We start from the raw sequence: 14,922 nt of genomic DNA, 5'->3' as shown, positions 1-14,922 counted from the left end.
ATCCTAGATGGATGGAGTAAATCTCAAGGGAAATGAGGTTACTGAATGCTCAACTGATTGATTAATTGGAAGTGGTAATGAGGACCAACGGATATGCCTCCTCCTTCGCCTGACCCAGTTGGGGAGAGAGAGGCCTGAGAAGTCCACCTGGCACTGGAGAGGGTGGTCCCCAATGCTGTGTCTTCTGGTGGGAGCCAAGCATGCAGGAAGAGGGAGGGAGTGTGGGAGGAAGAGGGCTAACCTCAGGGTAGTTGTTAACAACAGAACAGGGGTTCTGGGACGGCCCAAGGAGGGATGGGGAGAGGGCTCAAGTGGACCGAGAAGAGGGGGGAGTGCTGGAGAAGAGGAGTTAGTATATCATCAGTGTGGATCAGCAGACAGTCACACCCTTTCCAATAAGCTTAGCCCCAGTCAGATGATTCAATATTAATTTTTAATTAATTTTACTTTCTCATAATCTAGGGAAGGGGAAGGATCCAGGGCCCGATCTCTGGCAGGGTCCAGAAAGCCGGGTTGGGAGAGTCCTGGTGTTTGGCCCCTGACAGAGCCACAATCTCCCTAGACCTGTCATCCCTTCACTGACCCCCATCCTTCCTGAGCCCTAATCCCCTCACTGACTTGTCATCCCACAGTGGCCTCTCATCTCATCCCCCTCCCCTCCACGGGGCTTCTTTCCCGGGCTGAGGGTCCATTCCACTGACCCTCCTCTATTTTGTTGGGCCCCTGTCTCACTGAGCCCCCATCCTCCTGAATTCCTGGCCCTCTCATGGGGTCCCCTCCTTTTCACAGATTCCCTAATTTCCTCACTATTCCTTCAGACCCTTCACTGAACCCTCATCACCCTGGCTGAGCCACCCAGACACCACACTGCATCTCCAGACCGCTCCCTGATCCCCACCTTACCCCCGATTGTCTCAGAAGGCTGATTTCCCAGGAGCCCTGGAAGCCACCAGTTGCCCTCAGGCCACAGAAGTCCCAGCCTAGGCAGGTCCCAGACTTCCTCTTCCACCAAGTCTGATCCCTCTGGAGCCTTAGGCCTCTGTGGTCAGGTTGCCTGGAGAGCCAAGGGCGGGAAGAGGAAGGAAAACTTCCCCCAGCGCCCCTGGGGAGCGGCTAAGGCATCAATCATTGGTCTTCAGGAAGCCGCTGACCTCAGGGCTGGCCTAGCAGCCACCGAGCCCGGCAGGCTCTGGGAATGGCTGCGGGCCAGCAGTCTGGCCGGGGCTGGGATTCCCACTGGAAACAGGGCCTGGATGGGTGACCCTTCCAAGCCTCAGCCATGCTGGGAGGAGGCCCCCACCCTGGGCCGAGGGAAAGGATGCCAGGCCTTGCAAAGAGGAACACCAAAGGGGAGAAGCCCCCAGGGCCCAGAGATGGAGGTGGGGAGAAGAGGATAAGGAAATTAAATTTGCCCCACTAACACGGGAAGGCTTAACCCCTTCCTGTCTACCCCCATGTGGAAGCAGGGAATGGGGATGGCCAAGTGTCCCAAGCTCAGGGGAGCAGAGCATGGGTGAGGAGGAAAAGCCAGGGATCCTAGATCTGGAAGGGGCTCCCCATGTCACTAGGTCCAATCTCCTCATTTTACAGATGGGGCAACCGAGGCCTCAGGACACAAAGATGAGCTCCAGCTTTTCCCAGAGGGAAAGCATAACGACCTCTCCATACCCTCCCCCTGTTGCTTCTCTGCTCCCCAAACCCTCAAGGGTGGCACCCCAAAAGGGACCTAGTGTGGGAAAGAGGGAGAGATAGACGGTCTCTGTCCCATTGGAATGTAAACTCATGGCAGGTAGGGATGATTTCATTCTTTGTACTTGGATTCCCTCCGCCCCCCACCCCATGCCTAGGACTGGGCCCGGGTCCTGGCAGACTTATTATTGATTGATTGCACTCAGGGAACCCCAAGTTGTAGAGGAGATGGGGCAAAAAGACAACAACAGTAACAATTCTCCTTCAGCTCTAAGACAAAACAGGCTTTGATTTCCCCATGCAAAGAACATTGTTTCAAGAGGCAAGTGTGGTGTATTTGATAGGATGCTGGATTTGGAGTTAGGAAGGCCTGGGTTCAAATCCCACCCTTAAATACTATTTTTTTTTTCAATTCAATAAACATTCTTTAAGAGCCTACTATGAGCCAGGCACTGAGCATACAAATAAAGAAAAAGACAGTCTTTGCCCTCAAGGAGTTTACAGTCTAAGGAAGAGGAAAGGGACCTGGACTGAGGCCCTGATGTTCCTTAGAGTCCAAACCAAGCAGAGCTTCTGATAGAAAGTTCAGGTCCCAGCCTTCTAGAAAGGAAGGCTTTGGGGAGTGGGTCAGCTGTGTGACCCTGGGCTAGTCACTTGACCCATGTATGCCTCACTTTCAGCATCGATAAAATGAGAACTTGATGGTCTTCCAGCTCTCAATCTTGAATCCTACAGCTTAGTTCTACAAAGTCCTTACTCTGGGAGTGGTTATTAATGTGTGTTAGCACCATTAGCACTATTATACAAGCGAGGAAATTGGGGCACTGAGAATCTAGTCACAGAGCTGGGAAAGGGAATCAGAGAGCAGTGTTCGTTCCCTACTCCCTTGCCTTTGGGAAGCCCCCTCTATGGGGGGAAGACAGAGCCCTGACCTTGGGAGGCTTCCACTTTTGGGGGAAATGCAGCTGAACCCCGAGGCCAGCCCCCTATCCTAGACAGAGATGTTGCCATGGAGCAGGGAAAGAGCTAACATTATGTGTTATGGGGAGGGGGCAGATAAACAGATAATCTGAGGGGACCTGCTGGAGGAGGTGGGCTCTGACGCCAAGAGCAGGGGCTTGGGGTGCCCATGGGCCTCCCACTTGGGGCGAGGCAATATCACATGATTGAGGACTGCCCAGAGCCGGTTTTAGGCAATCCCTCAGGATTGTTTGTAAGTACAGGAAGCGGAAGGCTGAGCTAAGAGGCAGCTCCCGGCTTGGCCCAGCCCTGCCCGGCTGGCCCTGCCCTGCCCACACTCCCGAGGATGGGAAATCTGGGCTTTTGCTGCCCCCTCCTGGCTCTGTGGCTGTCCAGCAAACATGCTCTACCTCTGGCAAGGACCATCCCCATCATCTAATGGGTTGGGATGATGGAGGACTCCTAGGAACCCCAGGCTGAGGGACCACAGCCTGGAGCTGGGATCAGTCTCAGACATCCAGGGGCCCCAGTCCCTGTTCTGCCGGCCCCTCAGTTCAAATACCTCTCTTCCCTAGCAGGGGGCAGGTTAACACTTTCTTCCCTGGTCAATGGGCCTCCTTTCTCCCAACCCAGTGACAAGCATTTAGGTGCCTACTGTGTGTCAGTCGCTGTCTAGGTGCTGAAAACTCAAAAGCAAACACAGATAAGAAAAAAAGAAAATCCTTTTCCACAAAGAGCTTGTATTCCACAGAGAATTACATACAAAAGCATATTCAGAACAGCTGATTTATAGAGCTCTAAGCACTTTACAATAATTATTTCATTCTGTCCTCACAACCACCCTGGGAAGATGTAGGTGGAATTATTATCCCTATTTTACAGTTAAGGAAACAGATAGAGGTTCAGTAAGACCTGGGTTCAAGAACTGCCTCCAACACATACCTGATGGCGAGACCCTGGTCAAGTCACTTAAACTCTCAGACACTCACCCAGGTAATCCTCTAAGACTAAGCCATGGAGAAGATGCAGACTGGTAGAGAAAGGCCAGCCAAATCATGGGCGCCATCAAAGACTCTTAAGGGAGGAGGTCATTCATTCTGGGGAATCTGGGTCAGCCTTTGTTGGCATTGAAGTTTGAGGTGGAATAGTCCAATCCACATCCAAAAGGAATCCCCACTATAACCCACCTGGAAAGGAACCAGCCAGTCTCTACTTAAAGCCCTCCAGCCAGGGGCAGCCCACTCTACTTTGGTACGGCTCCATGTATTAGGAAGGTCTTCCCAACACTTTGCTTCAATCTGCTTTTTCACACCATCCACGTAGCTCCTGGTTCCAAATCTAATCTCTCTTCCACAAGACAGGCCTTCAATGGTCACTGTCCTCTCTCCATCCTCAATTGCTTCAAAGTCATGCTCATGGAATATGGGCTCCAGGCCCTTCACTACCCTGGTTGCCTTTCTCTAGACAACTCTTCAGCTTATCACTATTTTTAAACCGAAGTGCCTAAAACTGAACATGGCACTCCACATGTGCTCTAATGCAGAGTACAGAGGGGCTATTATCACCTTATTCCTGAAAACTATGCCTTCTCAATGTAGCCCAGGATCGAAAAAGCTTTCTTTTAGCTGCCATATCCCATTGCTGACTCGTTACATTTGTAATCCACTAAAACCTTCTGGAGGTTTTTTTCAGACCTTTTGTGTAACGTCTCCACGGTCCCATGGTTGGGAAATTGACTTTTTGAACCCAAATATAAGACATTACATTCATCCCTAATTAATTTCATTGAATTAGCTCTGGGCCCCGTGCCTTCAACCAATGGGTTAGCTGCTACCCTTCCTGTCTTTTGTCAACTGAAAATTTGATGAACAGGCCACCAACACTTTTAACCATCATTAATAAAGACGTTGTAGGCACATGACCAAGCATGGATCCCTGAGGCACTCACTCTACTGGGCACCTCTGGTCAGGTCGATGATAAATCATAACAACCAATTTTGACTCTAATTATGTGGTCATCTGGTCCACATCTCTCCATCTACTACAAAAGAACTGTACTTGGGACTTTATCAAACTGTCTGCCAAAATCTGGGTAAATCATTTCTATGGAATTCCCTCACTGACCAACTTAAGATACTTTGTCCAAAAAAGGAAAGAAGGTTATTTTGACATGAGCTATATTTGACGAAGCCCTTTAGGCTCAGATATTCACTAACCATCTATTTACTATCCATTTCAGAATCTCCCTAGGACTCAAAGTCAAGTTCACTGGCCTATAGCTTGAAGGCTCTTTCCCATTTTTGAAAATTGGGACATTTGCATTTCTCCTCACAACGTTGTCTTGTTCAAATATTACAGACAATAGCTGAACAATCCCTTCTGGCCAGTTCTTTCAGTATCTGAGGACACAGTTCACCTGGGCTAGGTGAGTGGGGTTGTGTGTTATACAGGTAACAGCAAGAAGGCTAGATTGGCTGGCCTATAGTATATAGTATAGGTGTCAAATGAGGTATGGCCCTGCTTTTGGACCAGGAAAGCCCCTCTGATCTTTCCTTCAGACCTCAATCTGCAGCTTCAGAGGCATTTTTAAGAGCCTGGGGCTGGGAAAGAGGAAGCTGGTACTTAGTACTGGCCATGCTTCTGATTTGCTGAGTGATCCTAGGCAAGTGACTTCCCTTCTCTGATATCTCCCATTCTGAGGTTCCTCCTGGCTGTGACAGGCTAGGATTCTAAGTCAGGTTGGTCTTTGCTGCCAATTAAGTCTCTTTGTTACTTCTCCCCTTGTCCTTAAGCTACCCCCAGGATGTACAAAGCAACCCAGCCCCACCTCCCCTCTCCAGTACAATCAAAGCCATTTTCTAGCTCCAGGGCTCTGGGTGCCTGATAAAGGTTAATGTGTGAGAACAGAAATGTTCGCCTACCAGAAACAATTGTGCCACTTACCAGGGGCCTCCTGGAAATAGTACCAAAGCCTCAGGAACAATTCAGACAGGGAAGCTTTCAAGCTAGATTGACAGAGTGGAGGGGGGCGTGGACCTTTTGATCTTGGTTCCAAATAACAGACCCTCCTTCCACAATCATAGTTTGTACTTCCAAGTTTGCAAAGCGTTCTACAATATTAACGTATCCTCCCATAATCCCAGAAGATAGGTGCTCTTAAGATCTCCATTTTACAGATAAGGAAACTGAGGCAGAGGTGAACTGCCTTGCCCAGGGTCACACAGCTTGTAAACATCTGAGGTCAGATTTAAACTCAGGTCTTCCAGACTCTGGGTATAATTGGCTCCTTTTCTTCCTGCTGTCCCCCTCTCCCCTCCCCTTCCTCTCCTGATCCCAGGAGCACGGCGGACATGCTTGATATACCCTTGTAAGAGACAGTTGCTTGGCTGAAGTGGTAATCACAGAATCCTACTGGAAACTGAACCTAAAGAATTACTTGCCTAAGGTCACCCAGCAGAGCTGGAACCTGGGTCCTCCAAATCTAGGTCTTTTTCAAGGGCCTTGTAGACCATCTCCTCTGGGCCTGAGTTCATAAATGGGGAAATGGGTTGAAGAATGGGTAAGGAGATTTTCCACATTAGTGGCCCAAGTATGGAATCTCCAGGATGCCAGCACAGAATTTTTCCACAGCCCCATGCACTTACGCCCATCCAGAGACAGGTGGACCTGGTTAGAAAGGGGGGAACTGCCAGTGCATGAGTGCCCCTCCCCAAATCACCAGGCTCGAAAGCTTATTCTGGCCTTGATTCCTAGCCCCAAGAGCCCAAGGATGGGGCAGGGGGCCAGGATGCTCACATTGTCCCCTCCCCCATTACTCTGAAGAGCCCAGACAGGTTCCTCCAGCTCCAGGCCTAAGGCTCAGGGTCAGGGAAGCCTAACTTTCCAAGCAGAAAGAATCCTGAAATAGTCTATGAGAAGGCATAGGAGGAGGGGTGCTCTCCAGCTGAGCAGGTTAGAGAGGATGGATGCCCTGGGCTAGGATCTGGGGAGACTAGGAATTCCTGTTCTGTATCCAACACAATGACTCATTTGGTGACCTCCCAAAGGTCCCTGCCTCTTCCTGGGCCTCAGTTTCCCATCTACAAAGGGGTTCAACTAGATGATCTCTTAAGTTCTCTTCCAGCTCAGACATTCTCTCTGCCCTTCCAAACTGGGTAAGAATTTTAGGGCAGTCCAGGGTAGCAGCTATTCCTCCTGGGGGTCCTCCTGGGCTGAATCACCAAAGGGCAGGCTAGGGGACAGAGGGGACTCCAAGGCCAAGGCTTTCCTTCTCCCTCGGGCTGCCCTCCCTGGGCTTTGAGAAGGCAGCAATGGGAACTTCCAGCCAAATCCTTCCCCAGTTTCTGGGAAGCTGCTGAATCCAAAGTCTTCAGAATGAGGTGGGGCAAAAGGAACAGGACTAGAATGAGAGCATAGGAACCATTCCGTCCTCTTTCCCCAACTTTCAGAGGCCAGCCCAGGACTGAGGAAGAGGAACCAGTCCCCCATTCCCCCCAGAGTTGTTCTAATTCAATAAAAACTCCAATGTAAATTACATTACAAAAACAGCAAAGATACAGACCCCACCCCCAGCTCCTCTCCAGAAAAGTGGAGGATGCTGGCATTTCTAGAGACAGAGGACGCTAGCCTGGCTTCCTGCCTCCATTGCAGGATCTTCCTTTAGCTCCTACAGTCCCAAATGGGAAATGGGGGACAAGACCCCCCCCATCCACGGTTCCCTAAAGCAGCCTCCCCCTGACTGGAAGGACCAAGCCCAGGGACATGAAACAAAGAGGACCAGTCTGGCCCAGGCTGGGGAGCGCTGGGCCAGGACCAGGGTCAGGGGATGTCCATCCAGGAGGAGAGGGAGGGGTGGGGGGCAGCTCAGGAGGCTCCCACATAGCTGAAATGATTTCGGTCGCCCTCAGTGAGGGTCAGGGCCAGCGCTAGGCTGGGCTTCCGCTCCGACTCCTCATTTGGGCTGGGCTGAGGGGGGCGAACCTTGAAGAAGTCCGAGATATATCGTACCTGAAAGGGGAACAGGCCGGTGAGAGGACTGAATGAATGAGTTAATGAAAAAGAATTTAATTTACTGTGTGCAAAGCACCAGGAGCCAGAAAAGCAAAGGTTGTTGGGAGAGAAGGGGAAAGAGGCAGGAGAGGCAGACAGGAGAACAGAAGGGCTGGAAAACCCCAAAGACGGGGGAGCCCAGGGATAGCCCCGGGGGGTGGATGTGGTCCCTACCGTAAGCCCAGCGACGAGTGCCCCCTGCAGGAGACCGGTCAGCACGTCACTCCAATGGTGCTTGTAGTCAGCCACTCGAGTATATCCCACGTAGAGGGCAAAGGCCACCAAGAAGAACTGGACAGTGGGTCTCAGGAGCCGTGCCCACCGCCAGCAGAGACGGGCCTGCACATACAACTGCAGAGGAGATTGAAGCATTCACGGGACTGGACTGGGGGAAGGCCCTCTCTGCCCTCTCCCACCTCATCCTCCCTCCCTTCTCCCCTTCCTCCCCACCCTTCTGCTGCTGGTCTAACTGGGAGACTCAGGAATCCTGGAGTGCCCATCAGGGCTCACTCACCACAAGGAAGACCATGCAGTACATGCCAAAGGAGGAGTGGCCAGAATAGAAGGACAACCTAGGGTAGGAGCAAAAGCATGTCCTAGAGGGTCAACAGTCTCCCCTCCCTGCCAAGGCTGACCCCTCCCACCACTCCCCCCAGCCCTCAAAAAGATGCACTTGATGAGATCTTAGGATACAGAACATCAGAGCTGGGAGGGCCCTTAGAACCCAGGATGTCAGAGCTGGGAGGGCCCTTAGAACCCAGGATGTCAGAGCTGGGAGGGCCCTTAGAACCCAGGATGTCAGAGCTGGGAGGGCCCTTAGAACACAGGGTGTCAGAGCTGGGAGGGCCCTTAGGACACAGGATGTCAGAGCTGGGAGGGCCCTTAGAACACAGGGTGTCAGAGCTGGAAGGGCCCTTAGGACACAGGGTGTCAGAGCTGGGAGGGCCCTTAGAACAGAGAATATCAGAGCTGGGAGGGCCCTTAAAACACAGGGTGTCAGAGCCGGGAGGGCCCTTAGAACCCAGGGTGTCAGAGCCGGGAGGGCCCTTAGAACCCAGGATGTCAGAGCCAGGAGGGCCCTTAGGACACAGGGTATCAGAGCTGGGAGGGCCCTTAGGACACAGGGTGTCAGAGCTAGGAAGGCCCTTAGAACAGAGTTTCATTCTTTCTGCCTTAGGCAAGTCAGGTCTCAATGGAGGAAACGCATCTCTTGGGCAGTGTGCCCTGTGGGCCCTGGCCCCCTTGCTTACCTGGACTCAGTGACATTTGCAGGGCTTCCCCGGCACACAGCCTCAGGCTGGACATAGCCAGAGCAGTTGACCCGAGACCAGTCTGGGTCACAGACCGCCAGGAAGTTGGGGCGAAGGCGGCCAATCATGTACTTGGCTAGATCAGTCAAAGACTGGCTCACACTTGCCCCAAAGAGGTAGGTGCCCAAGACCTTGTAGAGGGCAGCCACATAGTTGTTGAAGTCTGATCGGGAGTAGAGACGCTCTGTGTAGACGAGGTAGGCCTCACCAGATGAGACCTGCCAAGTGGAAGCTGGTTAGAGGGCACAGACAGGGCTCAGCCAGGACCCAGGAGAGAGGCAGACACGACAAAAGGGATTTATCTTTCTAGGCACATGACAGCTCAGGAAGGGCCTGGGAAGGACAGGGTTCAAATTCAGCCTCAAACAGTCACTAGCTATGTGACTGGCCATGTACTTGTTCCTAACTATTCCCACACCGTCTCCTCCGTCAGACTGAAGGCAGGGCCTGTTTTTTACTTTCTTTCTATCCCCAGTGCTTAGCAGTATCTAGCACTGGTCTCTCCCGCTCCCCCCTGCTGTTCCCTTCTTCTGCCTATACCATAAGCTGGGCACCTTTTGCCAGCTGCCCCTAAATATATCCCCAACTCTAGGTGGTGGAATTCCTGGCTCAGAAAGGGCAGTATCAGCTCTCATCAGAGAAAAAGACTCCCCTCTCCTACTGTCCCACCAACCCCCACTCTGGGCCAGCTTCCCTTTCAGACTGGCTGCTCCCAGAGGGCACAGCATCCTTACAATGATGACGCTGACAGTGATGGTAACACCAGCCAGGAGGCCATGGGTGATGGTGTCAGGGCGGTACGGGTATCGAATGGTGTCATCGCTGCAATAGAAGCCTCTCTTGTACGGAGAGTTCACCAGCGTCAGGATGATAAAGGGCAAAGAAGCTTAGAATAAAGAACACAGAACAACATCACTACTGTGAGGGCCCTTAGAACACAGTGTCAGGGCTGGGAGAGCCCTTAGAACACAGGATGTTAGAGCTGGGAGGGCCCTTAGAACACTGAATGTCAGAGTTGGGAGGGCCCTTAGATCACGGAGTGTCAGGGCTGGGAGGACTCTTAGAACACAGGATGGTAGGGCTGGGAGGGCTCTTAGAACAGAGAGTGTCAGGGCTGGGAGGGCCCTTAAAACACAGGATGTTAGAGCTGGGAGGGTCCTTAGAACACTGAATGTCAGAGTTGGGAGGGCCCTTAGAACACAAGAGTGTCAGGGCTGGGAGGGCCCTTAGAACACAGGATGTCAGGGTTGGGAGAGCCCCTAGAACACAGGATGTCAGGGCTGGGAGGGCCCTTAAAACACAGGATGTTAGAGCTGGGAGGGTCCTTAGAACACTGAATGTCAGAGTTGGGAGGGCCCTTCGAACACAGGATGTCAGAGTTGGGAAGGCCCTTAGAACACAGAGTGTCAGGGCTGGAAGGGCCCTTAGAACACAGTGTCAGGGCTGAGAGGGCCCTTAGAACACAGGATGTCAGAGCTGGGAGGGTCCTCAGAACACAGAATGACAGAGCTTGGAGGGGGAGGCGGACACCTCCAGTCATCCTAATCTGTATCTGGCCCCTGGACCCAGATGCCTCTGGAGGACAAAGTGAGGCTGGTGACTTTGCACAGCCCTGCCTCACTGTAATCCAATCACTTGAATGTCATGGCATCACCTCCCTGATGTATGGTTCTCTTCCAGAATGAAGGACAAACAACAACCCGTGAGGAGTTGTAGCTGTCCCTCTGGGGACCCAACTGACCAGTTCCAGTTGGGCAAAGCAGCTCCTCCTTCCTTCCCTTCGTCTCTCCCTCTGTCCACACAGGGAGTCATACCCTTATTTGCGGGTGCTCTGCCCAAAGGAATACAAATTTTGATCACTGAAACCTAGCAAGCTATCTTGGGGTTCATGGGCTAGATTTCTTTTTTATGGACCATGCCATAAACCCAAATCACTCTGGCTCTCAAGGATTGGCCAACATCATGTCCCAGACCAAGCCTCACATGGTCATTATCTGGATCCTGATGGCTCAGAGTGAGCATAAATAGCAATCGTTTCTGTTTTGGCCAGAAACCCTGGGGGTCTTCCCCTCCCAGATTTTTTTTTTACTAGGTACAAGAGGCCATTCTTTGCCTCTTTTTACCTTTTTTAGCCTTAATCAAAGAATGGACTTTGCCTCAGACAAACTGAGACTTGGGAAAGACCTTAGCTTAAAAAGGCCAGGGGTCTCCCATGCATCTAGGGCCTTCTCTAGTAGTTCTGATCTATATCTTGTCACTGGACCCAGATGGCTCTGAAGGAAATACTGAGGCTGGTGACTTTGCACAGCCCTGCCTCACTTAAATCCAATTCACTTTCGAGTTGTGGCATCATCTTCCTGATGTCCTCTTTGACAACAAAGGACAAATAATAATAAGTCAGGGCTCGGAGGGTCCTCAGAACAGTGTCAGAGCTGGGAAGGCTTTAGAACACTGGGAGGTCCCTTAGAACATACAATGTCAGAGTCCTTAGAACACAGAATGTCAGAGCCAGGAGGGTCCTTAAGCCACAGAATGACACTTACTAGCTGTGTGACCCTGGGCAAGTCACTTAACCCCAATTGCCAAAAAAACAAAAAAACAAAAAAACCACAATGTCTGAGCTGGGGGGAGGGTGTCCCTTAAGAGATCACAGAGTCCAACCCTCTCTCATTTTACAGATCAGGCCCAGAGAGGATTGGAACCTGCCACAGGTGATTAAGTCAATGGTAAAAGGGAAAACTGGAATCCAGGTCTCCTCATTTCTGACCCAGAGTTCTTCCTGCCCTCACCCTCCCGGCACTAGCTGCTCATGCCCAGAAGCACCCTGCCTACCCTTTGCCCTCAACCCAAGAGGTGGCACATTCCCTGCTGGTTTCAGGTGTGGGACAGGGCAGGGCCCACCGGAACAGCCTCACCCAAGCACAGGCCTCAGCCTCCCTTTCCTCTGGGGTCATAGGTAAAGTGCTGGCTCTCAGACTTCACAGGTTTGAAGTAAGGGAAAAAGGATCTACTGTGAAGGCTGGGGAACAGATCCACAACAGGGTCGAAAGGGAAGGTCGTCCTCCCTCTCTGGATCCCACTTTTCTCCTCCATAAAAATGAGGGTCTAGTATTCTATGTTTGTCTCTGGGGAACCAGGTAATGTCAGAGCAGGAAAAGGTTTACTGGACCAGATAGACTAATGCAACTCTCCCTCCCTTTCATATTTTACGGAAAGGAAGCAGTGGCCCCTAGCAGGGCCCCAGGGGAAGGAGATACAACAGCGGGGGTATTAACATGATCCAGGGGGCCACGGCTCCCTTCTCTTCTCCTCATTAGGGATGGATTAGGGATTAGCTCCAGACAGCCCAGGTCTGGCAGATTCCCCTCCCCCAGGCCCCATTAAAGGGCTACCTTTAGCCCAGGCTCCCACAGCTCCAAGCCTCCCAGGCTATTGTCTTTCTGCCCCACAGTAAACACTCGTCCTTTGTCTGGGCCCTGGGGGAGGGGATTGGAGGGGGCCCTCAGGCTGTCAGCAGCAGCACCCCCCTTCCAGGAAAACCAACCAGTCAGACTGGTTTGGGATAGGCAGGGGCCAGGGTCCCAGCTCAGATTGCCCCCTTCCCTCCCCCAGCCACTCAGAGCTTTGATTAACCCATACCTGTCCCCTAAGCCTCCCACACACACGATCAACAATTATGTCTCCCTAGAGGAGCGATTTCTGAGGCTAGCAGGACTGGGCCAGACCAGGAACCCAGGAAGGAGGTTAGGCCAGCTCGACTGACTGTGGTCTGTCTCAGTGCGCAGGTGCACGGGGGATAGATGGTTCAGATTTGTTGGGAATTGGCAAAAAAGGCCACAGAGCCCTGACCTGGGAATCAGGAGTCCTGGGCTTAACTGCCTGTGTGACCTTGGGCAAGTCTCTAAAATTCTGGGTTTCCTGTCAGTGGAACAAAAATGCTGGCTATACGATCTCCATTTTAGCGCTGACATTCTATGTTATGAAGTCTTCTAAGACTGCGATTAGGGATGGGTCAGAAAAAGTCCCCAAAGTAATCCTCCAAATTCGGAAGTTAGATGAGTATAGAAGGGAGGACCTTGAGGTCCAGACCCCGAAATTTCATTCATTCAACCCGCTCGATGTCCTGGGTGTGTGCTGTGTGTGGGCAAGGGATCTCAACCCTGCCCGGTTCAGTCCTAAGGTCTCCCTTCCCTACAGGGACTGGCCAGGCTTTGGTCAGACAGAGCTCTCTCAGATCAGGGCTCCCCGCCTGCTATGATTCATTGCCCCAGGGAGGGAAACAAGAGGAAGGGGGGCTGGCACAACCTACCCTGGTTGGAAGAGGGGCTAACTTCCTCCTCTTCTGAAGGAATTCCCCTTTATAGGTGGGAGTTTACTCATAGAACTATGGATTATAATAGCTGTAAAGACACAGTGCAATCCAATCCTTTCATTTTACAGATGGGGAAACTGAGGCTCAGAGAAAGCGGGTCAAGCGCTCAACCCTAAGTCATGGAGTCAAGCGCAAAGCTGGGGTTACAATGTAGTTTGCTCCAGAGGTAGTTCCCCTCCCTCTCCCTCCACTCTACCCCGACCAAGAGGTCTTCTACAAAGGGGAATCGTTCCTCAGACTCTCGGAGCGGGGTCGGGGGTGGGGGCGTTGCTTTAAGCTCCCCAGCTCCAGCCTTTCCAGATCTGGGCCCTTGGAGCACCTTTTTTGGTACTGACGTCCAAGTAGGAAGGCCCTTTCTTCCATTTCCTTCAGATGGCTGGGTCCTGCACAACTTGAAGATGGGCGAGGGGCACAATTGGATGGGGATGGGGTCCGGTAATAGGAGGAAGGGTTGGCGCTGGAACGCCCGGCTTACCGACCACAAGGCACACCACGTCGAGCACCACGAACACCCTGCTCCTCTCCATGCCCGGCCCGTCCCAGCCGGGCCCCGGACGGCTGACTCCGAGCGCAGCTGAGACCCGCCTCCGCTGCCCTGGGAGGTGGACGCTGACGGGGCGGGGGCTCCGGCTCCTCGGCCGGGGGCCGGAGCTGCGTAGAACGAGGGAGGTAGGGACGCTAGCCAGGCTGGGCCAAGGGGAGGAGAGGGAAAGGGAGCAGGGTCACATGGCAGCGGAGCTGGGATGGGGCGGGCGCCCGAGAGGCGTGGAGCAGGCGGGGAGGCTGGACTCTGGCCCCGTCCCGCCCCCGGAGGCAGAAGGAGGAGGAAGAAACGAGGTGAGAAGGAAGAAGCAGGTTCCCGGGAAGCCAACCTTATGAAGCGCCCCCGGAGGTCCGCCCCGTCCAGCTATCTCCTATCTCATAAATGAGACAGTGTTTCGTCACGCGACTGGCTCAGTACCTGGCGCGTTGTAGGCGCTGTATAAATGCTTGTTCCCTTCCCTTCCCTGCGTTTTGGAGATGGGGAAACCGACACCCAGACATCTCCAGGGTCATGGGGAGTACTAGTGGCAGAGCCGGGACTAAGGACCCGAGTCTCCTGAAAACGTCCAAGGCTTTTATGCCATTGCCTCTTAATTTAGAGGTCATTTTGGCCAGTTTTCCTGAGCAAGCCCCTTCTCCCCTCTAGCCTGTTTTACCATCTGCAAATTCTTTCATAGCCCAAGTCCCTTCAAATCTGACGTCATCCCTCGCCCCCCCCCGCCCCCAATCCGATTTCCCTTTGTTCATAGAAGAAACAGAGGAGGAATTTTGGAACCTAAGAGTAACTTTGAACTCACTTCTCAAATCAGAGGTAGTTGGGTGAAGCAGTAGATACAACCCTGGGGCCTGGCGTTAGGAAGAGCCAGGTTCCAATCCTGCCTCAGACACTTAACTGTGTGCAACCTTGCAGCAGGTCACGTTAACTTCTGCTAATCTCAGTTTCCTCAACTGTAAAATTGGGATAATCATAGCATATAATATTTGTTAAAGTGCTTTCCT

The 14,922-nt window shown here is 52.4% G+C and overlaps 1 protein-coding gene across 1 annotated transcript; it reads right to left on the bottom strand.

Moving 5' to 3' along the window:
• Window positions 1-2,473: 2,473 nt before the first annotated feature.
• On the bottom strand, window positions 2,474-13,955 carry PLPP2 (phospholipid phosphatase 2). The gene is made up of 6 exons (XM_027860246.1): window positions 13,856-13,955; window positions 9,743-9,894; window positions 8,949-9,226; window positions 8,213-8,270; window positions 7,873-8,049; window positions 2,474-7,656 (listed from the first exon to the last, which is right to left on the bottom strand). The coding sequence occupies exons 1-6, from the start codon at window positions 13,905-13,907 to the stop codon at window positions 7,513-7,515; spliced, it is 861 nt and encodes a 286-aa protein (XP_027716047.1). The 5' UTR covers window positions 13,908-13,955; the 3' UTR covers window positions 2,474-7,512.
• Between the last annotated feature and the right edge of the window lie 967 nt (window positions 13,956-14,922).

Source organism: Vombatus ursinus, unplaced genomic scaffold (assembly GCF_900497805.2).
Source record: "Vombatus ursinus unplaced genomic scaffold, bare-nosed wombat genome assembly UNPS02000546.1, whole genome shotgun sequence".
Taxonomy (NCBI): domain Eukaryota; kingdom Metazoa; phylum Chordata; class Mammalia; order Diprotodontia; family Vombatidae; genus Vombatus; species Vombatus ursinus.
This window is presented reverse-complemented; position numbering and strand designations above follow the sequence as displayed.

Bases quoted from the DNA above. Each gene is read 5' to 3' on its own strand.
- PLPP2 (XM_027860246.1), bottom strand. From the start codon at position 13,907: ATGGAGAGGAGCAGGGTGTTCGTGGTGCTCGACGTGGTGTGCCTTGTG. The intron at 8,050-8,212 runs GTGAGTGAGCCC...TCTCCTCTGCAG, and splicing joins ACTGCATGGTCTTCCTTGTG to TTGTATGTGCAGGCCCGTCT. The intron at 7,657-7,872 runs GTAGGGACCACA...TTCCCCTTTCAG, and splicing joins CACTCGTCGCTGGGCTTACG to GTACGATATATCTCGGACTT.